Here is a 27,063-nt window from a genome sequence, read left to right as displayed (position 1 = left end):
TGATAATCAAGTGATGTATAGACAGAGGAGAAACTCAGTGTTTCAGCCATGTTGATGGGACATTCTCTGTCGAATCATTTTCTGATCCTGTTTCTTTCACTCTTATTTCCCTTTTGAGATGAACAAGATTAAAAATTTGGGACTACAGTTCCCATCATGCTTTGGCTGATGCAAACAGGAAGTATAGTGATTACATGGAATCAGTGAACTAGCTGTGGGCTACACCTTGAGACTCAGATTAGGAAAATAATTACCTATTAGCATCTGGATTTGATTATTATGTGACGTCTGAAGTTATAAAGAGCGTCCTAACAGATTTATGTAGTTGTGTCCGGAGAGGAAGGGTGCAACGTTTGGTTCAAAATGTGTAACTAGGGATCTAAAGATTTATGAAGATGCTTTCCTCCTCTGGCAGCTGCACAGTTCACATTATAAAGAAACACAGTTTGTCGGTGTTTTTGCAGAAATTATTACGCTGATAAAACATCTGGAAACCCCCTTTTTCAGTTTCTACAAAGACAGAAAATGAGCAGTAAGGATACGTGGCGTTCCCTCGGTGCGGCACACCAGGTAGAGACAGGCGGCGATGACGTGCGAGGACTTGCGGCCGCGGGTCAGGTGTTTGGTGAGCGCCATCCTGTAGAAATTGAAAGCCGTGTCCAAACAGTGCTTGTTCATCTGCAGCTGGTGACCCAGAGTGTTGATGTGCTGTTTGGCTGAGGACACACACACACACACACACACACACACACACACACACACACACACACACACGTCAGTTCAAAGAAACAAAGTTTTCATTTAAAAGAAAACACAAATGCTCAACATCCCATCTGCCTGTTATCATTAACAGAGACAAGAAAAGAATCACAAGGCCGCAGCGTGTGATTCACTCATCAGGATATTCAGCGACTGTGGGTGGGGCCGTCGTCGTCCTGTCTCTACGCCACTTTTTCAGGTTTTTAATTTGTCTATATGTGTCCAAGACAGGTTCAAACAAAACCACTTCTCATTGTTTATGGGCGTCCAAGTCAGATGTTTTCTCAGCACCATTAATGATGAACACTGAACCACATGCAAGAAAAACCTTGAATCACCGCCTCTGGTTGTATGTCTCTGCGTCTCAGACTATTTCAGGTTACACCCCTGTTTGTCACTATCAGACATGTTGTTAACAGGGTCAAAACATCTGGTCACGACCACATCTGAAAACTTTGCCTCACCACTTACACTCTTACTATATCCATTAACTGATTATCGCTTGGTTTGACGTCTTCTGTGCTGCTAATGTTGAGATTCCTGATCCAGGAAACCCGTCTCCGTCTCCTCCTGCGAGATCACATGACCACATCGTGCCCTTAATGAGAAACAGTCAGTTACGACTGTAGTCTGACGTGTTGCTAACACGACAAGTCATGACGGGAATTTAAGGCGTGAAGTTTGCCTAACCTGACTTCTTAACCACAGAGAAAGACATAACTGCGGTGCAGCCTGAACCCGACGTGAACCTGTTTTTGGTACACAGACGAACACACAAACACACAAACACACAAACACACAAACACACACACAGGCATGTAATTACACAAGGTTTACTGTATGCAAACAAAGTTCTGTAAGCATGTCAGGACACACGCCTGGAGACAAGCACAAGGGTTCCATTATACACACGTGCAAATACACACAAACAACTATGTCCTTACACGCAACCACACATCAGCATGTGTGCTCCATCACGACACACACACACACACACACCATAAACCAGTTCAGACATAACAGGAGGTGGAGACTGAGGACAAAAGAGTTTATAATCACTGCCACACCATGTGTGTTTGTTTGTGTGTATGTGCAGAGTTCATGATATTACATGAGCCCAACATGTTGAGTACTCTCTCTCTCTCTCTCACACACACACACACACACACACACACACACACACACACACACACACACACACACACACACACACACACACACACACACACACACACACACACACACGTCTGTGACCTACTGAACTGAGTGTGATGTCTGGGAATGTGAGCGGCTCTGAGCTCATTGAGTCTCGTCACGCTGTTCGGTTTTACACAGGTTCATATCTGAGACAAGAACTATGACACACGCACACACACACACGCACGCACATGAGTACACACAAGCACACATACACGCACACACATGCACACTATTAAACCATGTCTGCTTCTCAGTCTTCTGGCTTTCATCGTTCCAGTAGAACATCAACATCAAATAGGAAAATATATGTTACTACTGCTGCTGCTAATGCTACTACTACTACTACTACTACTACTACTACTACTACTACTACTACTACTACTACTACTACTACTAGAATGTTATAGATTTAATGAACCAGATCAAAAGAGTTAACAGTAAAATTAAGGCCGGCCTAAAGAAATGTAATACATAACATATATGTCCCTCTATCAAGAGTAATGCTGCCGTATATGTCACCTATAAGGGGATATATTACCATAGTCGAAATACCCATATTAACATTTATGTACATATATCAAAATATCTAGGAGGAAATTTTTATATGATATAGCATGTTGCAAGTATATATGTTAACAATATACATTTAATTTATATATGCAAGTTTATAAAAACAACGTACATATAAAATTCTATGTTTTTCTTATTCATTTTAAAACATGTCATGTCTTCTCATTCTAGGAGCTTTGGCCTCTGCTGTTTATAATATCAACATATACTGACAGGCTTTGGGATGGATAGACATTAACATATGTCTACAATAAGAGCATACATACATTAACATACATATTTAATTTATGGAATCGTTCTGATTTCTAATAGGTTTTATATATAACTTTTTCATATTTTTATTCACATACGGAAATTCAATAAATGTACATATATATATATATATATATATATATATATATATATATATATATATATATATACACATTTGCATATGGGACGTCTTAAACGTCACAAAATGGTTTCAATGCAGCATAAATCTACTGTTCTGAGATTAAGTTAGAATTTAAGCAACATAAAATCCAGATTAAAACCTGAGTCCGTGACTGGAAATGATCAACAGCCACTGGGGCCGACCAGATTAAAATCCATCAGTGCGATTATTAAATGTCTGAGGATGTGTTATGGTTTATGTCAGCGGCGTCTTGAGCTCTGACTCTCAGCGCTGCAGTTAACGTTTGAAAATGTCACTTCACTGCAAGGACAACTGGCCTTCGGCACATTCACACATAAAGTCTATACAAAAAATAAACCAAACAGAAGAGAAACAATCAAATGCAAACTGACCAAGTATAAAACAGAACAGCACAAGCTAAAAGGGAAAGTTCTGTATCTGTTTTGTTTGGTGAATTTTAAAGTGAAGCAAACGACTGTGAGCAACACAAAGTTAATTGCTCCTCTAATTCCGACCAAGTTTGTGTCACAGATGATAAGTAGGGCAGAGACTCTGCGCTGCAGCTGTAATTAGGACTCTTCTTCCTCTGTTTAAAAAAAAAAAAAAGAAAACATTTAAAAAGTTCCCTGCCCTTTACATGACTCTTCAGCTCAAGCCTCAAAACAGCAACTGACTCTCTCATAGGTGCCTCTAAATAAATAACACCTCATAACATTTACATGAACAAAAACTGGGACACCCTGGAGCAGAAGCTTTCACACATACGGACTCAAAGAGCTGGGAGAGCGACGCCTGCTATTCATCGTGAATGAGACCCGGCTTCGTACCACAGGGGACGGTTCAGCGAGTGACAGCCAGACGAGATCCAGTCGCAGCAGAAACAGAAGCACAGAGTCGTTTAGTACCACACTCAACCACGTGAAGGAACTTTAAAGGTCCCATATAGTCTAAAAGGTACATGTCCATGTGTAGTTTTATTATAAAGCTTCTATATTAATACTGTGAAAGTATCAAAGCCTCAGTCCACAGAGAAATGCACACAGCCTGTATTCAGAAACTGAGCCTTAAAACCAGCCGTCAGGACTTCTGGAACTTTGTGATGTCACAACGAAGCAGTCACCGCTCTCAGCCACGTTCCAAGCCCCGCCCACCTGGACCCACCATCCAACCTTGCAGGATTTGGTTTCTCTGAGTGTTTTTACCTGAAATCTGCTCTATTTTTATTGGATCACTCAGAAAACAGTCAGCCAATCAGAAGAGAGGCTCAGAGCCTCCTCTCTTCTGATTGGCTCACCAACCTGTTGTTGCTAGAGCTTCAGAGAGAAGCCTGAGAGAGGAGATGTTAAACTACACTGAGATGGTTTTTGGTTCTTAAAACCACAAATAAATCTTCTTATGGATCAACACTTTAAATAAAACACAGGAGACGTGTAAAATCTGGAGCTTTAACCCTTTTTAACTTAACAGGAAATGGAGGAAAAGCTGATTGTCGCTTCCCACTTTCCTGCAAACTGTCTTTAATGAGTTACTGAAACATAAAGAAGAAGAACATGTGGGAACAAATCACTGGTGGTTTCAGATACGTCAGAAAACAACGGTTCAGTCAGAGCAGAGTCAACACAACACACCCACAGACTCATGAGAGGCCAGATGTTGACATTAAGAGTCTCGTCTTTATTATCTTACAGAGAGAGATAAGAATATCAGCACCACTATCATGTCTGTGCATTATGTGTGAAGCTAGAGCAGCTAGCTTAGCATAAAGAGTCCTAGACATTCATTTAAACATTCATTTTAGAGGATAAGCTGCGGCGACAACGTGCAAACATCATCATCTGGTTTGGTCTCCACCAACTCCTGAGAAAACATCTGGCTATTTCACCTCCAGCTGTTCCGCTCCCTTCCCCAGTTTGTCTCCGACCGTGCAGGTTTGCGTACATTCAGTTTACCGGCGCTTGTTTGCTGGAAACTGACGGGACAGTAAATGTACCACTGAACCAAAACAAGGAGCTAAATGAGGCTAAACAGCTCCGCAGAGCTGCAGATGTGGTGCTAGTTCTCCGTTTGTCAGAAGCATTAGACTCATTTGATTGATTGTTAATTAATATTAAAGTAGAATCCCAGTATTGACGTATTCATACATCTTCTAGCTTTACATCTAGATTGAAGGGAACTCAGTTTTTTACTGCAGCTGCACTTTGTGATTCACATTGTTCAGACTGAGTGTGTTTTCACACATAAATCTTCCCTGCAGCAGCTTTTAAAACTACATTTAAATTCTAGTCATCACGCCTACACTGCAGCGTGCTGTGGACCGATACGCAAGGGACCGGTGATACATTATTGCCCAACTCGTACACACAAACACAAGGAGGAGGCGGGGTTTGTGCTCCCAGACATGAATCAGTCGCTGGTGAGACGGAGGAGGCGCAGACGGCCGCCGGGGGAAAGTTTGTGGAGGACAGAAAGGAGAAGAAGAAGAAGATGAGCTGTTCCCCCTCTCTCAGAGACGCCTGCAGACTCACTGAGCCACAGACGGCCATAAGTCTCCCTGCAGACCAAACACACACACACACACACACACACACACACACACACACACACACACACACACACACACACAGTATGACAAAGCTATTCCCAATGCCACACCAGCTAACACACAAAAATACACGCCTGCACAGACTTAAAGGATCTGTCTGACATTTTGGGAAATCTTTAAGATCAAATCCGCTGTACAGTAAATACGAAGCCACAGACAGTTAGATGATCTTATTATTATTAAAGACTGAAAACAAAAACAGGTGGAAACAGCAAGTCTTCCTTTGTACAGAGGTGAAGCAGAAGTTTCAGGAAACATCATCACAATCTGAACTTCCTGAGATACAGCGCTGAATAACGGCGAGAAAAGTCTTTTTGCAGAACATTGTGATGTCACAGTGAAGTTTGACCTTTGATGACCAAATTCTAACCAGTTCTTCCTCGAGTCCGAGTGAAAGTTTGTGCCAAATTTGAAGAAAATTCCCTCAAGGCCCTCAACCGATAACATGACGGATAATTATCAGTTTATTGAGGCTGATAACTGATAATAATAACCTTCCCTACAATAAAGAATATACTAACCTACTGTAAACTTGTCTGTAATCACCTTTAAAAAGTTCTTCTAATATGTATACTAATTAAAACCACTGTCTCCTTACTGACAAGGATGTAAAGGCTACAGAAGCCATTACACAAACTTTACAAACCCTTACTTTAGTTAATGGCTCAAGCATTTTACTTGGAGGCTAAAAGCTCCGAGGCGTCCTCCTTCCTCTCCTCTGCCGCTGATGTGCAGAGGCAGGTCGTGCTGCTGAAAAGCCTTGGCCTCAACGTCTACAAGAATTCAACTCATTTTCAGATGCACGGCTAATCAGGCTCAAACGTTACACGCAATTACAGTTTAATCGTTTGGAGCTGGTTCATAAACATTCCTTATTAGCATAACGAGCTCCATATGTCGGTGTGAAACACGCCGGCTGCGGATGAAGAGGCCACAGAGAGATACAGGGCGTCCACACATACGGACTCTGAAGCTGGACCCTGAAACTAACTCAGCTCGATGGAATGAAGCCATTACTAATGCTCCGACATGCCGAGGTGTCGGCTGTGAGAAAGGTCCATTAGTGAGCTTCAGAGGAGCAGGGAGGTGGGTTTTGTTACTGCTGAACAGAGCCAGGCTGGCCGTCTCTCTCACTTTACAGTCTCTATGCTAAGCTAAGCTAAGCTAACCATCTCCTGGCTCCAGCTTCATTCTAGCGTACAGACATGAGAGAGGTATTGATCTTCTAATCTCATCCTCAGCAAGACAGCTAATAAGCACATTTCTCCACAAAGCTCAAACTACTGCTTTAAGCTGTGTGTGACACTGATATAACCCCAAACACACACACACACACACACAATCAAACAGCAAAGCCTCCACACACGCAGAAAACTTTTTCCTCATGCGCACAGTGAAACACACACACAGAATATAACAGAAGTACTCCCCAATCCTCTTCCTCATATCTTCTCTCTCACACACACTGACAAAACTAATCCCCTTTCCCACACACACACACACACACACACACACACACACACACACACACACTTCATTACTCAGCGTCTGCTGCAGTCTGACAGCTCTGTGACTCTGCGGCTCCGCTGCTGAAACACCGTCAGCTGAGCAGACGGCTGGCCGTCGCCGCGGTAACCAGCTGCCCGCCATCGTACACGAGCTCTGGCTCTCCGCCCGACAGCCTGTCAACCCTCGGCCCAGCAGTTTGTCGTCTTGTACAAGTCGTCGACGTGTTTTTAGAGCAGAATTGTTCAGATAAAAATTGTGAGCATCAGGTCCGTCCTGGGGGGCCCCTCAGGGTCCCTGCAGGGGGGGGGGCCCTCAGGGTCCCTGCAGGGGGGGGGGCCCTCACGGTCCCTGCGGGGGGGGGGCCCTCAGGGTCCCTGCAGGGGGGGCCCAGCAGAACGGGGAAGACTTCACTGTAGAGCCTGACAGATATATCAACAGGGCCGATGTTATCAGCTGACAGTGGCTCGTTACAGATGCAAAACAACCCTAAAGAGAGAGGAGCATCTCTCATCCCACTGGAGCTGCGATGATTAGTACATTAATCAATTAGTCGATTCAGCAGCTGTTTTGATAATCAATTAATCATCTCAGTCATTTTTAAGCAATACTGCCAAAGATTTAGTGCTTTCAACTCCTGAAATGAATTGCTGCTTTTCTCATCTTTCGCTCGTTAAATGAATGGGTTGGTTGGTTTTCTCTAAACTGTGTATCCTCAGTGTCGAACCGTCATTATCCAGATGAGAAACACGTCTGGATTTCCCTCCGGGTTAATAAAGGATCTATCTGCAGGGATCAAACGTAGACACACTCATCTGGGGCGCTCTAATGGAATAGTTCAACGTTTTAGCTTTATTCTTTCCAAGTGTGAGATGAGACGATTGACACATAAGGGGAACAGCGGCCGTCTCCAAGGTCAAGACTGAATTTTTTATTTTACACCACAGTTTATCTATTTTAGTCAAGCTGCAAATACAAGATTATTCATCAGTGGGAAAACTTTTAAATTAGCCGTTGGTCTCAAACTTCACCTTAGATTATCTGTTTTTACAATTCTGGTTATCAGAAGAGGTCATTATCTCCAAAGCAGTATAGAAAAAGAAATACACGCAGCTGTGACTTTAAGATGCAGATATGAGACGAGCCGTTTGAACAAACAGGATAAAAAGATCGGAGTTAAATCTCTGAAAATGTTGAAGAGCCTTTAATCGCTCGGCCGAGGCGTCAGATGAGGTTTGAAAACACCGACGTGTTGCTACACAGCAGCTTCCACACGAGAAGTTTAACACGCAAAGATTAAATCAAACGTGTCGATGCACAAAAACCTAAAAAGGGGAACAAGTGCTGGAGATGATGTTTTCCTAAATCTGATCACTGTCTGAAAGATTAAAAACTTCATCATCATCTCCTCCTCCTCTGTGATGAATATTAACTTTCAAACTTCACTTTTTCTTCTTCAGCACATTTAATAATGTCTGTTGATCCTCAACCAATCAGAACAAAAACTTCTGACTTATCAGAACAAGAAAGTGGATAAACTCATTTCCTGACTTCTAAAAACAGAAAAACCTCCGTCAAGATCTCGCAGCTTGAAACAGTCGAACAAAAGGAACGAACAGCGGTGTCAATGTGCAGCAGACGCTCTCGCAGACTGTAATGGCGGTGTGTGGCGCCCTCTGCTGGTCGCTCACCTTTCTGCAGAGTCTGGGCTCGGGACTCCCTCCCCATCGATGTGAGGTGTGAGTCTCCAAAGGAAGGATGTTTGGCTCCATCTGACGACACAGAAGAGAGACGTTCATGTTAAAAAAAAGGGGATTTGACAGAAAATAAACCTGCAACTCTTTAGCAATACAAAATAAAACAGTCTGAATTAAATAGAAAACAAATATAGGGCTGTAACTAACTTTTATTGACGTTATCGATTCATTTGCTAATTTAATGATGATTACTTTTATAAATCAACTGTTTAGTCTTTAAAATGTAAAACAAAATCTTTCAAATTATGTTTAAATGCCACCACAAAATAAAAAATTTAATTTACTTCTTTAAAGCAACTAACAACAAATACAACTGAAAGATATTTAACCGGCCATCACACATGATAAAAAAGTAAATCATCAAGTTCCAGTTCCAAAATAAATTTAAAAAAATGAAATGATTCATTGATTATCAATAGTTGCAGATTCATTGTCTTTCAATCGACTAATCGAAGAATCAACTGTTTGTTGTCGCTCTAAACAAAAGTAGATTCCTCTCCTGGGTCGTTTCTTTCTTTAGATTCTACCTCAGAGTTGCTGATCCCGGGTCTGTTTTCTGTCCCTTTACCTGCCCCCTGTGGTGATCTGAGAGTTAACACTCCTCCTGCTTTGCTGTGCACCTGCGTTGTATTTGATTGTCTTGTGTGTGTATATATATGTGTGTGTGTGTGTGTGTGTGTGTGTGTATATATATATATATATATATATATATATAAAAATAAATAATTGAGCTGCTGTTTAACATTATTCACACTTAGATGTCTGCAGCTGAAAACAGCCTCTGATTGCTTCGACGGTGTGCCGCTTTTTTCTGTTCAATCATTTTGTGCCTCACAGATTCCAACCTTATGTACAAAAGCCTCAAGACTCAGACTCTCAAAAAGTCTGAATGCTGCAACGAATGATAAAAGAAATTCATGAAAATGAATTAGACTGTGCTGTGCTGATCAGAGCAGATCAGCTGACTTCATCTGCTGTAAATAACACCTGTGACATGATGGATCAGGACGCAGTGAAGACTGTACTGCCATTCCAGATCACAAAGGTTTTTCCCTTCGTCACAAACAAGGATTCAGGATAGCATAAGTGTAGAAAACATCCAATTTTTACACTCAACGACAAATTAAATATGAAGTTAATTAGTCATGAAAGTAGAAACATGCTGATAGTTCTTACTAAGTAGTGAGTGTTTTATTTTACCTTGTAATATTTGGTATTACAAGGTACAGAATAATTTGAATAGTGTCTTCATACGTCCTCAATGCAGATGAACTAAACATGAAGTTTAACAGCAAAGAAACTACAACAGAGAGACAATACATGTAAACCTGCAGCAGCAGGAAAAGAAATGTAGTCAACCCTCTTAGTATTTACTTTTTCTCTCTCTGAAAGGATGTTTTATTTATATCGTTTTATCGCTTATTATTGTTTTTACATATTTGAGATGTTTTTATTTATGCTGTTCTAAACTTTTTATTATGCTCAGGTAATCTGGATTTTTCTTTTATCTGGTTTTATTTTTTCTTTGTAAAGCACTTTGTAACATTTCTATATAAATAAAGTCCTTATTAATATTATTATTTCCAGAATCTTCAGCTTTATCTTATATTTACTCTACAAAAGAACAAAATACCCCGACCATGTAAATGAGGGGGCAGTGCAGTGTAGTGCAGCAGCACCATCTAGTGGACAGTCAGCGCTACTACACCACAGACCATAAAACCTAACACGGGTCGTCTTGTGCAGACTCAGCAGGAGCAGAAGGTCCTGCAGGCTGAAGGTCAGAGATAAACTCATGGCCAACGTTACACTCACGCTCACTCTCACACAGATAAGCAGATGTGGACCAACACACACAGTAACTCACAGAAAACCATTACATAAGATCCACGCTGTCCCTGAACACCAAACACACGAGATCATTCACGTTCTGAAGCACAGCATGAGGACACCTTTTAAAATGTGTCATGATTTGTTGAGATTTATTCTTGCTGATTCTGAGAGCATGTATGAGGTAATTAAAAAAAACTCCTGAATCTGAAACCTTTAAAAAGGCATTTTTTTACGAAGGCCACACAGAACATATAATGTGAATTTAGGTTTCAACTATCAACTCTACGTCAACGTTGCTTCAACCATCACTGGTCACTTCTCACTCAACTGTCATACAATCCAAATAGAAATACATGTTTTTGATAACGAACAGAATCTGTGAAGAATCCTCATGCGTCAGTGCTGGTCCAGAGTCCACATCAACAATTTTTGTCAGTTTTAATATGAAAACACCCAGAAACAGTTCAGCACAAAGACCAGAGCCACCTCTCCCAAAGCATCCCGACACAAGCAACAAGACCAGCAAACATCACACTGGCAGCCAACTGGTTTTTGTCTGCTCTCAAACTTGGTTTCTGTTGGTGACCGTAAACTAATCAAACCACAACAAACACTGATCTTACACCTGTGGCCTGTTCTCCTCTGGATGGTTATCACATTTAACTTTACACCCAGGTTAGAGGAAATAATTCAAGTTCAGAAGTAATAGAAACTAGAAATCACCAGCTTGCGGTTGAATGCGTCCGCCACTCAGACTAGTTTCAGGTTTCATTCCTGTTTATACAGTGTATGTGTGAAATTTTGTCATAATTGCTGTATGAAGTCTTGAGTAATGGCTAAAAAGAGTTTTCTTAGGTCACCGTGACCTTGACCTTTGACTTTTGATCACCAAAAATCAAATCAGCTTGTCCTCGAGTCCAAGCGAACGTTTGTACCAAATCTTAAGCAGTTCCTTCATGATGGAGAGTGCGTTCACAAGGCCAAAACTGTATTTTGTAAGGGTCACTGTGACCTTGACCTTTGACCCCGAAAATCTAATCAGATCATCTTTGAGTCCAAGTGAACGTTTGTGCCACATTTGAGGGGATTCCCTTGAGGAGTCCTCGATATATAGCGTTCACAAGGCCAAATATCACGTTTTGTGAGGTCACCGTGATCTTGACCTTTGACCTTAAGCCCCCAAAATCTAATCAATTCATCCTTGAGTCCAGGTGAACGTTTTTACCAAATTTGAAGAAATTCCCTCGAGGCTTTACGGATATATTGTATTTAGAAGGCCAAAACCACATTGTGTGACGTCACAGTGGCCTTGACCTTTGACCTTTAGCCACCAAAGTTTACTCTGTTCATCCTTGAGTCCTAGTGGTTAACAGTGGAGGAGAATTCACACGCGACTGATCTACACTGATGTTAGAACAAAATCCTAAAGGTTTAAATTTGAATCAATGATCTCACATGTCGAGGTCGAGTCACCTGACCTCATCAACGTGTCATGTGACCCGGCGGCTCAGCTCGTCATCCTCACCTTGTGAAGAGACAAACTGTCCGACGGCCGATGACCCTCCGCCTCCCGTCTCCACGAACTCCACCTCGGACACGATGATGTTGTCCTCCAGCACGGAGCCACAGCCCATGCAGACGGCGTCGCCGCGCGCATGGTCCACATCGATGTCCGAGCCGCCGCAGTTCTTACACACCCTGGAGCTCATGGCGTCGCTCGGCGAGCCTCAAAGCCTGATGGGAAAAGATGGAGGACAGGTTTGGAATAAAGGGAAATGAAGGGTTTATACATCAGCTGAGAAATATTTCACCAGCTAGATTGTGACACTTGTTTTTGTTTTTGTAAAATGTGCAAGTCGATGTAACCGTTGACCTTTGACCTGGTCATTGAACAAAATAGGCATTGTTTAAAGAAAACTAGAGCTGCAATGATCAGTCGATTAATCCATTGTTTGATCGGCAGAAAACGTATCAGCAGCTGTTTTGATAATCACAATCAGTTTCAGTCTTTTAGAAGCAAAAAAAGTTCCTGCTTCTCGTTTTGAACTGAATAATTTCAGATTTTTATAAAACGTATTTTCACAAAGAAAATTTTTTTATAAACCAAATCATTAATGAGTTAATCAAGAAAATAACTGGCAAATTAGTCGATCATAATAATAGGTGCAGCTTTTCAAAACAGGCAAAAAGTCTAATTGTTTGTGTACACACACACACACACACACACACACACACACACACACACACACACACACACACACACACACACACACACACACACACACACACGTCGTTGGTGCTCTGAAGTTGGTCAATATTATTTGATTAACTTCAAATTTGCTGAACATTTGTAGCACTGACGGCTCCTTAATCCTCCATCTTGTATCCTTGTCTTGTTGAGGACCTTCATTGTTTAAGTTTATATTGATCTTATTTGCTGTAAACTTGTGTTTTATCACACTGCTTCATTTTTGTCTGCGAGACAAAGTAATTAACGCAGAGAAAACCTCGGCTGAGGTCGTATTAATCCATCAAAGCAGTGCCGTAAGGCTGCGACCAACAATTACTCTCATAATCAGTCCATCTGACAATTATTTTCTTTGATAAATTGATTGTTTTAGTTTATAAAAGTGGCAAAATAATATTGAAAAGTGGACATTATTATTTCCAGGAGCTCAAATTAACTCCCCAAATTTAGAGTTTACTATGAGAGGAAGATGATTAATCAATTATCATTATCAATTGTCTAATCAATTAGTCATTTCAGCTCTGGGGCACAGGTTGGTTTCTGGGTGCCTGGGTAACTAATGAAACTACCAGGGGTCCTTTTGCCCCAGGGCCCCTCCAGAAGGTTAATGAGGCCATAATGAAGTGCCACCTGTGTAGATCATTTAATGATCTATTTAACTATTTTTTACATGGTTGTAAAGGTGCATTTATTTAAGATAAAGGCTGCTTCTTCCTGCACTGTCTGCTGAGAGTGTCCCCCCATTATCATCACCATCATCATCATCATCACCATCATGCCATGAATGAGACGCAGCCTCCTGCAGTGATTGTGCAGAACTTCACCGGCTAGCTACGTGGCACTGTTCAGCACCCGGCGGCTAACTCAGCGTCCTCCGCTCTGCTGTCTCCATGTCGAGACCCCCACCCGGGTCAGAACTGACCATTAAAGCCCTGAACCGTCTTCTTTCTTTCCCCCACATCCGGTTCATTTTATATTTTCCCACCGAGCCGTTATCCGGTTGAACAGCTGGAGTCTCACATGGAGCTGCTGACAGCTGATTTGAGAGCTAACGGAGCGCTGCTAACCGGCGAAACCGACTCCAACAACCGCTTTGACACACAACTACAGGCTGGACTGAGGGTCGGTTTAATAAAACAGACTCCCGGCTGGTTTAACACACACACACAATGACAGCATGTGTTGTCGGTGAACGTACCTTCAGTCCGGTGGAGTCCCGACAGTAGCAGCCCGCAGCCACGCTGAGACGCGTGTCAGCCTCCTCGCCCGCACACCTGCAAGTGTTTCCTGCGATGACTGTGAATTTTTAAAGTATTTCTCAGTGGCTGTGACACTTATTCCCTTGTGTGTGTGGTCTGTGGAGAGGAAACCGCGGCGTGACAGCCCTCAGAGCTTCAATATTTGCCGTAATATCAGCGCAATCCTCTGCACAACACACCCAACATGTGCGTTTGATGCTGGGGAGACACGGACGAAACTATTACGGGCCGGAGGGGTGGAGCGCTGTCGAGGTAACGTTTGATTTGAATAAGTTTTGTACAAAGGTGACGTTTTTTTTTTTTTATTGGAAACGTCAGGTAGAAATGTGATGTATGTTCAATGCTGGGTGTTACAAAAATTTAAAATTAGCTCACACGGACAAATGTTAGCAAATGTTAGGTAAAAGTCTCCCCTGCTTCCGTAAAGTCACTTCTTAACGTCGCCGCTTTTAAATGGACAGTAAACTCAAATGGACATGAGAAATGAAATAAAATTAGATAAAATACAATAACATATTTTTCTTTCTTTATGTTTCCAGTCCATGTGCTTATATTCCACTTATTTGTTGTACTTGAATAAACTGTGTTATTCAGTTTTGATTTATTTAAATGTTTAAACCTTTCCCAGTTTGAAAAGTAAGAGTCTCATTTTCTATATTTTGGCCACTGTTTTTCTTTTCTTTTTTAAGTGAAATTAAATAAATACAACATGAAATAATGAACTTTTCTTAAATGTTAATGCAGCTTAAAATGTATAAAACATCAATTCAACAAATTGTGGCATTTGCAAAAGTTTGGGGACCCTTCTACTTAAATTTAAACACATTAAAACACTCAGAACTTCAATTCATTTGGGCTTAATTGACACCTTAGGACTTGTAAGGCAGGTGAAACCTGTCACTTGTGGTGATACTCAGCAACCATGGGCTCCTATAAGCAACTGACTGACTCTGAAAAATGAAATTATGTGATGCTACAAAACAGGAACCTATAAAAAAAGATATCAAAGCATTTCCAACTTGAAATTTCCACTGTCTGAAATGTCACTACAGAAATAGCAGATAATCAGTCAAGACAAGATGTGGAAGACCAAGAAAACCTTCAAATAAACAAATAAACATGACTGCAAAGAGCTGCAGGAAGGAGTAGTGTGGTGCAGTGTTTAACCACAAAAAGGGTCTGCATGGAGGAGTCACGAGAAGGAAATCTTACCTGTGATCTTACCTTTTGATAAGTCAGTGTGTCTGCAGAACAACATCTGGATAAGCCAAGGTCGTTTTTGGAGACAAGTGAAAATGTAATTTTTTGGAAACTCAAGAGGACTCATTGGTGGGTGACAGGTGACACAACCTGCTCTCTTTGAACATCTCTTGCACATTACTGGGACAAGATTACACATATTAAAAGGGATGGAATAAGGCATGGAGGGCAAAGTGAAGATGGCTGTGGAGTGAAGGATTTGTGTCTTCAATGACAAAAGGTAACAAGATCAAGTCCATGATGACTCACAATTGATACAGTAATAGATCTTTATTTGTAGTAAACATACAGAATTAAACATGGAACGGTTTAACTTGGAAGATACAGGATTTAGGAAATAGTTTGGCAAGACTATGAAAAATACACATTCATATACCCTGCAAATTTTCCACACTTAATATAAAATATAACTGTATTATGCTACTGGGTGTATGGTCACTTGGTGATGCTAAAAATTACAATCATACTTATTCTTTCCCTTACCACCCTCCGTTTCCCATTTACACTCCCAACCAACCCAAGAAAATAGAAATAATATTAATCTAAATACTTTAATCAAATAAGCTTATTTCAGCTTTCACCCTGGCTTTAAAAGTCATCCTGTGGAAATTTGAAAAACACAAACAGGAAAAAAGGAACAAAGGCAGTAAGCGCAAGAGCTTTAAATGAATAAGGAACAACTGGCACACAACCGGTCTGGTTATGACACTCAGAAAGAGGGGTGGCATTTATGACACAAAATGCATCTACATGTTTGGGGATGCGGCAGTGGGGTGGGTGACTGCCTGTCTACACAAGAGTTAAAAAACAACAACTCCTTCTTACATCTCACACAGATACACTGAGGTCCCTACTCCAAACCCAGGGTAGAGAGGTTCAGTGAATGTGCAGCTGAAGGTGTGGAGGTGGATCAGTTTGTCCCAAGAGACGCCATAGAAGGACAGAGTGCCAGCAGGCCAGTCCAGATGTAATGCTACTCTGCTAAAGACAGAGGAGGGAGGTGGGTGTATGACAGTTTCTCGGTTGTTGTGCCACACCGAGTAATTACCATCGGAGCAGTACAGACTCCAGGACTTGTCATTCCCTCCAAACCTGCAGTCAGGCATGTTCCCTCTTCGTATTCCTCTGTAAGTCACTGCTATATCAACCAGTCCTTCCCACTCGACCTCCCAGTAACAGCGGCCGCTCAGACTCTCTCTACACAGCAGCTGGCAGCAGTTAAATCTGTCTGGGTGATCAGAGTATGTCATGGCGTCCTTCATCTTCATCACCGATCTGTTGTTTTCAGACAGTTTGAGGTTTCTGTGCGCTGTGTTGGGGTCCAGAGTGAGTTCACATGCATCTGATGGTGAGACCAAGATATAAATCGGTAGAAGTTTATAATCCAATAAATTATGAGCAGTTCATCAGTGCACTGTGTTCACTATGCACAATACAGACCATGACCTTTGAACACCAAAATCTTATCAGTTAACCCCAGAGTCTAAGTTAATGTTTGTGCCAAATTTAACAAAGATTTCCAGGTGGGACTTTAATTTGTTTTGGCTAGGTGTTTCTAATAAACTGACAACTCAGTGTTTGTATGTTGTATGCTTTGAGGTGAGATTTCAAAGTAAAAGAATAAATATATGTCGCATTCTCTCTATGAAAAACACTTACATTTTTTCAGACCTGGTTTCAGCAATTCTTCTCCACAATGGTCCAGCCTGAAATGAGAGAGATCAGGGTAATGCGTCCACACTCATGGAAACATGGCCTTCAAATTGCTCTTCAAATTCTCTCAAACATATATGCATCAACTTATAACAATCGCACACTTAAACTCATCAACGTCAAACACATGGTTCAAGCAGCAGAATATATCCTCCCCAGTTATATACACTATGCTGCTTCAGTGAGTAAGTGAGCTTCAGCTAGAATTACCACCTCATGGTTGTATGCCTCCAGAAACCAGTCAAGTTGCAGGAAATATGGTCACAATCTCCCCTTTTCTTCCTGAGTTACATTGTTGAATGGTCAGAAATGGGTTTTTGCAGAACATTATGTCACAGTGAAGTTGATCTTTGACCTTTTGGTTATAAAATGTCATCATTTTATCCTGTTTGTGTTAAAATTGTATCATAAACAGCGTATGAATTCTTGAGTTATGGTGTTTTGTCCAAGTAAAACTTTGATATCCAGGCACATACAGCACAAACTAATAAAACATCGATGGCAAAACATAAATTAGCCACTTAGTTCCCTGCTCTAACACTGCCACTGGGAACAGATATGAAGAACAGCCTCTTCATACCTGAGTTTTTCCAGTTTCCATTGTGGATTCTCCAGTCCATCAGAGAGCAGCTTCCCTCCTGAGTCTCCCGGATGATTGTAGCTCAAGTCCAGCTCTCTAAGGTGCGAGGGGTTGGACGTCAGAGCTGAGGCCAGAGAAGAACAGCCTTCCTCTGTGATCTGACAGCCTGACAACCTACAAACGAACATTGATGTAAATAATTAGTGCCACGGGTGCTCAGCTCCGAGGCAATCCTCTACAGCTAGAATAGCTGAGATCATCTTTTAATATTCCTCATACTTATTATTATTCTTCCGCCAAATTTTGGCGCGTATCTCGTCCCGCAGCTTTGAGAAAACCCCGGTAATATATACATCAAAACGTGCGTCCTGATCCCGAAAGAGGTGCTATGACTTTTGGTGTTAAAATTCCAATTTTTCCCAAAGTTATTCCCAAAATACTGGGAATAAATAATGCATTAGAAATGCATTGGAATTTTCTTTTAAAACCCACAAAATGTCACCTTTTTTTCTACAAAATTTCACAGTTTTTCTACAAAATTTCACAGTTTTTCTACAAAATTTCACCTTTTTTCTGAGTCACCCAGCTCTCTCATACCTGCACGTAGAAATGTGATTCAAACTATAAAACGGAGGAAAACTTCTGCTCTCTCAAAAAGACAGGAACTGTTTTTATATAACATGTAAACTTTTCAAACTGTGAGCACTCAAAGGAGGAGTGCAAATCACTTTTTCTTCAAAGTTAGAGTGACAGCGTCAGTTGGCTAGAGTGCGTGAAGCAGTAAAAAATAACCTTTATTTTTATTTTTAACTCGAGCTCACGGCCAAACCGTAAAAAGGACACAAATAATTCTTTCTCAAAATGTAGACATAGTTGTTGGGATTCATAAAATGTAACTTTGACAGGCAGGGTCAGCACAAAATTTAAACGGGGGTGCCGAGTCCGGCAGCAATACCTGTCTCACTCTCATTGACACCTAATGTAATCGTCTTTTTTTTTCAAAAGAATCTCTTTCTGTCTTCGCACTGAGCTTACGCACTCATTTTAAGGAATATCTGAATAAAATAGAGACTGTAGAAACTTCTGGCTTCAGTGTCTGGCACGGTGTTTTCGGTTTTTGAAAAGAAGTAACGGTTTTCTCATAATTTGCAATTGTTTGAAGCCATGTAGAAGCCAAATTCTGGGCAGATTTTCACATTGCCATGGCAACGGCAGCTCCTGACCTGACCTCTGACAGCCGAGGGCTAAGTGATGTCATCGCTGCAGTGACACAGAGAAGATCTTTTACCCTAACCGCATTAAGACTACATATTAACTTCCAAGCCATTTCCAAGCTGATGCTAAATCCTGATTTTATAACCACAACGTCGTCTAACAAAATCACCAAACACAGACACAGTTAAAGACAAAGACTGTGAGTGACTATTTTACAAGTAACTATAACCCAAATCACAGCAGATTAGAAAGTTAGAACCTCACGTCAACTGCCATGCAGTCAGCATAGAGAGGTGTGTCTAAGGAGGGATAGTCAGACCTTGCGCTTGTGAGGCACTAAATTTGCCACCATGTGCTTTTTTGAAAAAAGGCGTTAAAAAAGGTCTGAAAAGTCAATTTATCTAGTGACAAAGGTTGTTTTGTGGCAACACTGCTTTAGAAAGCACAACAACCAATGGGGAAACTCCCAATATTCGGCCAGTGGACCAATGATGAAACCTTATCACTCAGTCAGTCAGTCAATGCCAGATCCGTTTATAGGACTGGCCTTGCTGTTGCAGATCAGGCATCCTGTGAACAAGCTGATGAACTCTTACCTGAGAGTTTCCAGTTTACAGTGTTGACTTCCCAGTCCAACAGAGAGCCGCTTCACTCCTGAATCCTGCAGGTCATTGTTACTCAGGTCAAGTTCTTTCAGACTAGAAGACTGTGAGCTCAGAACGGATGAGAGGTTTTGACAGGATTGCTCAGAGAAGCTGGTTTGATTCAGTCTGGTAAGAGCAGAAATACTTGTTATTGAGGTGCCCAGGATACCGGAGTAATTTTTAGTTGTATTTTTAGCCATGCTAATGTAATACTTTTTATGAATGGCAATGTCAGTTTGTCAATCAGCCCACCACTTTGATCCTGACTGAAATATCTCAACCACTGCTGGATGGATTGCCATGAAATTTGGTTCACACACTCATGTCCCCCTGAAGATGAACTGAACACAAAGCACATTTGACCTGATGATGGTGCTCGATGAAAAAGCAGCAAAGTTAATAGGACACATCTTGAGGGAATATGAATGACTGAACCAGTCGTTCCTGCTAATCCATTCAAAAGCTGTTGAGGTATTTCAGTCTGTAGTTGACTGACCCTCTGTAGAACCATGTTGTTGGCACGAAAAAAATACGGAAATTTGCAGTATTTGCATCAGTTCATCTTGTATGTGCTTTGATTCTAGTGAATAACATATTCAACATGCAATATTACGTTTCGCTAGTTACATTTGATTATTCAATATCGGGATTTTGCAAGAATACACACGAATGTGTCATTGTGTGCCAACCTGAGAGTTTCCAGTTTACAGTGTGGACTCTTCAGCTCAACAGAGAGGAGCTTCACATCTGATTCAAGCATGTGGTTGTCACTCAGGTCCAGCACCTTCAGGCTGGACGACTTGCAGCTGAGAACTGAGGCTAGAGCTTTGTAGCTCCTCTTTGTGAGCTCACAGCCACTCAACCTGAGGAAGCAATGAAGAGAGAGAAGTCAAATAACATCAAAACATCAACACCAATTAAAATTCAAAGTCCAGTTACACAAAGCTTCCTCAAGCAAAGATCCGGTCAGTTAGGAGCTGCTTTTAGCTTCAGGATGTTTAGTGAATACAAAGACACTGTGAAAGAGATTAAGGATCCCTTCTCAGTCTACTGTGAACACTGCAATAGGCCAGGAAAAAAAAACTGAATAATCTAACCTGAGAGTTTCCAGTCTACAATCTGAACACTGCAGAGCAGCTGAGACCTGCTTCACTCCTGAATCCTGCAGGTTGTTGTAACTCAGGTCCAGCTCTTTCAGACTAGAAGACTGGCAGGTGAGAACTGAGGTCAGAGCTTCACAACCTCTGTGTGATAGGTTACAGCCACTCATCCTTGAGAGGAAATGATAGAAAACAGAGTTATTTCTTTTTTTCCCTCCTAGATGGCAGTGTTTTAAAAAATACTGTATATTCAATACATTCAATTCAACCTAGTATCTCTAAACTTACACAGATTTTTTGGAGGTTTTGACCACTGGCAGCAGCCTCAGGAGACCCAGGTCTGAAGCAGAGTATTTCTTCAGGTCAAACACGTCCATATCCTGTCCTGATGATAGTAAAATGAAGACCAGAGCTGACCACTGAGCAGGAGAGAGGTTTTCTTTGGAAAGTCTTCCTGAACTCAGGTACTGTTGGATCTCCTGCTCTAGAGAGTGATCGTTCAGTTCATTCAGACAGTAGAACAGATTTATGTTTCTCTCTGCAGAGGCTTTCTCCCCAGTCTTCTTCTTGATGTACTCAATCGTTTCCTGATTGGTCTCTGGTCTCCCACCTGATCCTGTCACTAGGCCTCGTAGAAGAATCTGATTGGTCTGCAGAGACAGGCCCAGTAAGAAGCGGATTAACAAGTCCAGGTGTCCATTTTGACTCTCTAAGGCTTTATTCACTGCACTCTGGTGAAGGCACTTTAGGTCAGATTTTACATTGGCTGCGTTAGATCTCTGGCAGGTTGTTTCTTCTTCTGAAAACAGATTCACTCCGGAGTTGATGAAGGTCAGATGGACATGAAGAGCAGCCAGAAACTCCTGAACACTCAGATGGATGAAGCAGAACACCTTGTCCTGGTACAGCCCTCTCTCCTCTTTAAAGATCTGTGTGAACACTCCCGAGTACACTGAGGCTGCTCTGATATCGATGCCACATTCCGTCAGGTCTGATTCGTAGAAGATCAGGTTTCCTTTCTGCAGCTGCTCAAAAGCCAGTTTCCCCAGAGACTCAATCATCTTCCTGTTCTCTGGACCCCAGTGTGGATCTGTCTCAGATCCTCCATCATACTTGACATTCTTCAGTTTGGTCTGAACCACCAGGAAGTGGATGTACAGCTCAGTCAGGGTCTTGGGCAGCTCTCCTCCCTCTCTGGTTTTCAACACCTCCTCCAGAACTGTAGCAGTGATCCAGCAGAAGACTGGGATGTGGCACATGATGTGGAGGCTTCGTGAGGTCTTGATGTGGGAAATTATTGTGTTGGTCTGCTCCTGACCCTCTCTGAACCTCTTCCTGAAGTACTCCTCCTTCTGTGGGTCAGTGAACCCTCTGACCTCTGTCACCATGTCGACACACTCAGGAGGGATCTGATTGGCTGCTGCAGGTCGTGTGGTTATCCAGAGGCGAGCGCAGGGAAGCAGTTTCCCCCTGATGAGGTTTGTCAGCAGCACGTGCACTGAGGTGGATTCTGTAACATCAGTCAGGATCTCAGTGTTGTTGAAGTCCAGAGGAGGCCGACATTCGTCCAGACCGTCAAAGATGAACACGACCTGGAACTCTTCAAACCTGCAGATTCCTGCTTCTTTGGTCTCAGTAAAGAAGTGATGAACAAGTTCCACCAAGCTGAACTTTTTCTCCTTCAGCAGATTCAGCTCTCTGAAAGTGAACGGGAATGTGAACTGTATGTTGTGGTTGGCTTTGTCTTCCGCCCAGTCCAGAGTGAACTTCTGTGTTAAGACTGTTTTCCCAATACCAGCCACTCCTGTAGTCAACAGTATTCGTGCAGGTTTATCTCTCCCAGCTGTGCATTTAAAGATGTCTTGACTTTTGATTGTTGTTTCTGGTCTGTCTGGTTTCCTGGATGCTGCTTCAATCTGTCTGACCTCATGTTCATTACTGACCTTTCCAGTCCCTCCCTCTGTGATGTAGAGCTCCGTGTACATCTGATTCAGAAGGGTTTGGTTTCCTGCTTTTGCGATCCCCTCAAACAAACAACTGAACTTCTTCTTCAGATTAGATTTGACTTTACGCTGGCAATTGGCAGCAGGCCATTCTGAGTGAGCAAACAACACAAAGATTACATGAGCAGAGGTTACAGTAAACAATGAAAGGAACATTTCTTTTGTGTAGCTTAGTGTAGCTGGTCAGCTACAGGTTTGCACCTGAGCGCAACCCTACTAGTCCGACAGCATGATTGTGTGTCTGTCCACAGGTCGAGATACTGCTGCCACATTATAAAGATGTAGTCTCATAAACTGTCTAAATAAATGTAATTAAAATGTGCACAAACTAGTGTTGAACTGCTCCTCTCTCTCTCTGCAGATATCCTGAACTGAGGTATTCTTATCAATACTGAGAGAGAGGTCTGACGGTACAAACCAAAATTGCTGAGGTGCCTTTGATTTATTCTTCTAACCTGCGGCTGCTGTGGGACATTTCAAGCTAATCCTCAGGAACTGGTGTGCAGCTCTGCCATGAAGCATTCAGGCTCCACTGCACTGGGCCCTGGCAGACTTTAACCCATGCTAAGGAGATGTGTAGACTGTTAAAGCTGCTTATGACAGTTAAATGTAGTCATCTCCCATTTCTTCTTTCCCTCAAGTTTAAGGTATTAAAATCCTCTTACTGCTCTGCAGAATGTCAGCCAGCACCTCCTGCTTCATTCTCCTCAGGTAGTGCTGTGTGATCTTCAGAAATGCCTTTGAGGTGCTCCTCTGCTCTTGCTCCTCTTTGTTCATCACTTCCTCATCGTTCCTCTGCCCCTCGACAGATTCTGCATAATCTGGTGTCAGAAACCTCTGCAGCATCTTCAGCTCGTTCTTCACAAAAGTGACAATGTTCTTCTCAAGCAGCTGGAAAATAAAATTTGATTTAATATCGATTCTAAACTCATAGAACACAGCAGCATTATTTCTAAAAAGTTCAGTATGGACACTATCATTGATAGAATGGAAGTTAACATTTGTAACAGGGGAAAAAGGTATCTTTGCACATTTACATACCGTAAATACAACGTCCAGGTCCATTTGATTCAGCAGGGCAGACTGACCACTGAGAACTTCTGAACTCTCTTGGTCAATTCTGTGGAGGCATTCTGATATATCAGCTTCCATTATATCTTAACTTACAAACAAATGTTTAATCTCCATTAAAGAGCACCTATTATGCTCATTTCCAGCTGAGGCGACGATTGTATGAGAAGAAACCTGGTGTTCAGAACACTCTGACACCTGAGCTTTTATCTCTCAGGGACTTTTACACACGTTTACCTCATTATTTGAATCTTTGACCACATTTAAAATGACATCCACGACTTTAACATTATACATATGACAGAAGATAAGGAAAAGCATATTAGATACCCTTTAAGCAATACATTTGATTTTAACAATGACTCACACACCTCCTTGTAACCCGCCAGTGTCACACCCATGTTCTGGGCTGATGCTCAATGTATGCCGAAGCATATCCCCACCCCCCCCCACATTTTTCTTATTCTCAGAATTCCTCGTACTTTTCAGACTGTTATTTATCAGACTTTGCACAGCTCCCTCTGGAGGCATGACCTGTAACTGCACTGACATGTAAAAGCATTGTTGTACGCTCGTATAGCAAGTCATTATTCCACTAGAGCTGCCCAGTGTCAGCTTGTATCCGAGTGGTTGTACTGAGCATTTTGTTGTAGCTCATCCACCTCAAGGTTGGACATGTTGTTCATTAATGGATGTTTTTCTGCTTGGTGACTACTCAGTGAGTGTATATTCACCTTTGTGTGTTGTTCTTTATTTTGTTTCATTTCAGAATCTGTCAGTGAGTTAGATTCTAATGTTAGTAAAACTTACTTCTTTTTATGAGAGGAGGGTCTTTTTCTGAAATTGATGAGGTGACCATTTGACCTCTCACTCCTCATGGACACAGAGCTCGGTGCAGGAGAAGCTTCTCTTCTCAACTTTTTCCTGACAGAAACACCAGAGAATATTTACACTGCCCACAGTGGACGCTAGGACTGAGGATTAATTGGTTACACTTACTTTATAAATTCACTTTCTTTATTTAATTTAATTTCAGAGAGTCTGTGTTTCTGCGAGTTAGAGTCTAATGTTAGTAAAACTTACTTCTTTTTATGAGAGGAGGGTCTTTTTCTGACATTGGTGAGGTGACCTTTTGACCTCTCACTCCTCTTGGACACACCACTGAGTTCAGGGGAACCTGGTCTCTCCAAAGGGACTCTGGTGGGAAAGAGGAAGACGACCAGGGTGGGAAAATAACTTGTTAGCCATCCTGCCTCACCAGCTGCTGCAGTACATGATGTTCAAGGGACCCCCTCCCTTCTCTTCTATACGCTTCAGTTCTGCAAAACTAAAACGTCTAATTAAACAGCTGAAATTTTAAAATGCTGTTTTCATGTTACAGCCAGTGTGACCAGTTTGACTCACCGATGGTCTGAAGAGGGGACGATATAACCATCATCTGTTGAAACGTCCTCCTCTGTATCGTTTTCTGAGAAAAGAAACGTGCTGAACAGAACACAAGTAAAAAACATGGTTATGACACCACTTTATACGTAAACATGATTTTATGTGAGGAATTATTAAGGGCAATACACAAACTGATGGACTGTATTATGTTGGAAAAAGACTAACCTACCAAGCTTCACTAATATATTAAAGGGAAAAAGGATATTTGAAAACGTTTGGGGATATATTATTATTATTTATTGCTTTTGTGACATGAATGGACTTAATAGATGATGGAGAGGAACTATCCAGACAGTAACGATGTGAAATTATTTAATCAAATATCATTTCATACCTTAGTCAAAATTTTGATATGTTCTATTAGCGGGTACCCTAATAGTAATAGTACCATAATAAAATACTGTTTTCTGCCTGAGAAGAAAGTCATTTCATGTGTTTTATACTGATGTTTGTTTTAAAGTGCCTAAATACATGCTTTGCTTTCTGAATTTTGGTGTGTGCATAAGGAATAGAATAATAATATAGTTTAAAAAAAAGATGTTTTGGCCAGTCAAAGAGGATAAAAATATGTCATTAATAAATTTCATAAGGTTGGGGAGTAATTGACTGAGCTCTTTACTGAGCCTGAACTGTGGATGAAACCCTTTTATCATTGACATTGTTTATCATAAATTAGTTTCTTAGCTTTTGCAGATGCAGTGTAACTGGTTTACTGTAGGTTTACTCTCCACCTATGTTAGGTTATTCATAAGTGGCCAAATACACATTTAAAACTTTATATATTACACCTGAGTGGGTGACAAAAAGCAAACCATAATCAGTGTTGAATTCTCACCTCTGTTCATCAGAACGGTGTCTTTTTCTAAATGTAGGATGATCCATTGCCTCGTCACTGCTCATGGACATGTAGCTGGAGAGACGGTGGGCTGGTCTTTTAAGCTTTTTCCTGCATGGTGAAAAAATTAGCTGAAAAGTACGCAGTTTAAACATATAGTTTCTTCATTTTCATTTTGATTAAAAATGGATTAAGGAGTGAACAGGAGAAATCTCACAGCTAACACTGTGACCAATAGTCAGGTTAGAGGTCGTCATCTCACCTCTGAGCTGTGGTCTGGCTCTCATCAAGTAGTCCAAGCAGAGGGATTCACCAGGATGGAGTGAGGAGACAGAGGAGGAAGTCCAACTCATTGCAAAGGGTTAGACCCAAAGGCATGAGTGTCACATGGTCCATAAAAACCACAGAGCTGTAAATCAGAACCCCCCCCCCCCCACCACCCTGAAGTATCTATTATCCAACCTTGACTTAAAACTAACAAACTACTCTGAAAATAGTGAAAATATTATCGAACATTAGTGCACGACAAACGCTCCAGGAACGTAAGCGACATCGGCGCGTCTGTCGACAGAAACCCCCGATAAAAAAAAACCCACAGACACGGGAAGCTTTCGCACTATTTTCACTTCCTGGAAAAAAAAAAAAAAAACACAAGTAAAAACCTTTAAAAGTTCTCAAACGCACGGTTCCTGTAATGCGGACTAATACTACTACTAATACTACTACTAGACTAATGTTACAGCTACTACTACAACTGTTATAATGTTAGTTAAAGTATAAACACGTCGTTACTCTTTTGAGGTGTGTCTGCGTCACCAGTGAACAGAAGTCAGTTTCCTGTCTCTCTACTGTACTATCGAATAAAGGCATTAAAAAAAAGCCCAAAAAATATACTTAAAAAAAAAAGAGAGCACAGGGGAGATTTGTCTACCTCCAAGTTGATGCTGCTCACTCCGGGGTTAACCCCCTCCACCTTTACCAGCAGTTGGAAAGCAACACACAGGAGCTCCACTTGATCTTGAGAAGCTGCCGCCTTTGTGAACTGCTAACCCTAACCGGACTGCTGCT

General features: G+C 41.6%; 2 protein-coding genes across 3 annotated transcripts in view; both read right to left on the bottom strand.

The window, feature by feature from the left end:
* The window catches only part of LOC130180747 (transcription factor IIIB 90 kDa subunit-like), a 115,477-nt gene extending 101,145 nt beyond the window's left edge, over window positions 1–14,332 (bottom strand). The window contains exons 1-4 of one of the 2 annotated variants that reach the window (XM_056394478.1): window positions 14,068–14,332; window positions 12,147–12,355; window positions 8,723–8,803; window positions 543–716 (exon numbers count right to left, since the gene is read on the bottom strand). In XM_056394478.1, coding sequence (XP_056250453.1) covers window positions 543–716; window positions 8,723–8,803; window positions 12,147–12,330 — 439 coding nt within the window. In that variant the 5' untranslated portion in view covers window positions 12,331–12,355; window positions 14,068–14,332. Of the gene's footprint in view, window positions 1–542; window positions 717–1,230; window positions 1,319–8,722; window positions 8,804–12,146; window positions 12,356–14,067 lie in introns of those variants that run through there. The other variant, XM_056394479.1, reaches the window with a different exon arrangement.
* A 1,307-nt stretch (window positions 14,333–15,639) lies between these two features.
* Window positions 15,640–27,050, bottom strand: LOC130179769 (NLR family CARD domain-containing protein 3-like). Its single transcript, XM_056392786.1, has 14 exons — window positions 26,258–27,050; window positions 25,996–26,106; window positions 25,119–25,199; window positions 24,798–24,911; window positions 24,525–24,638; window positions 23,685–23,763; window positions 23,309–23,534; window positions 20,929–22,735; window positions 20,638–20,811; window positions 20,230–20,403; window positions 19,493–19,666; window positions 17,682–17,855; window positions 17,048–17,094; window positions 15,640–16,730 (listed from the first exon to the last, which is right to left on the bottom strand). Exons 2-14 carry the CDS (start codon window positions 26,064–26,066, stop codon window positions 16,210–16,212), a joined length of 3,756 nt encoding a protein of 1,251 aa, XP_056248761.1. The 5' UTR covers window positions 26,067–26,106; window positions 26,258–27,050; the 3' UTR covers window positions 15,640–16,209.
* Between the last annotated feature and the right edge of the window lie 13 nt (window positions 27,051–27,063).

This window comes from Seriola aureovittata, chromosome 13 (genome assembly GCF_021018895.1).
Source record: "Seriola aureovittata isolate HTS-2021-v1 ecotype China chromosome 13, ASM2101889v1, whole genome shotgun sequence".
Taxonomy (NCBI): domain Eukaryota; kingdom Metazoa; phylum Chordata; class Actinopteri; order Carangiformes; family Carangidae; genus Seriola; species Seriola aureovittata.
The sequence above is the reverse complement of the archived record's forward strand: the minus strand, read 5'-3'. Positions and strand labels throughout refer to the sequence as shown.

Coding starts and splice junctions, on each gene's coding strand:
- LOC130179769 (XM_056392786.1), bottom strand. CDS start 26,066: ATGTCCATGAGCAGTGACGAGGCAATGGATCATCCTACATTTAGAAAA. Junction 23,535..23,684: donor ACCTGGACGTTGTATTTACG/GTATGTAAATGT, acceptor TTTATTTTCCAG/CTGCTTGAGAAGAACATTGT. Junction 19,667..20,229: donor TGTAAACTGGAAACTCTCAG/GTTGGCACACAA, acceptor TGCTCTTACCAG/ACTGAATCAAACCAGCTTCT.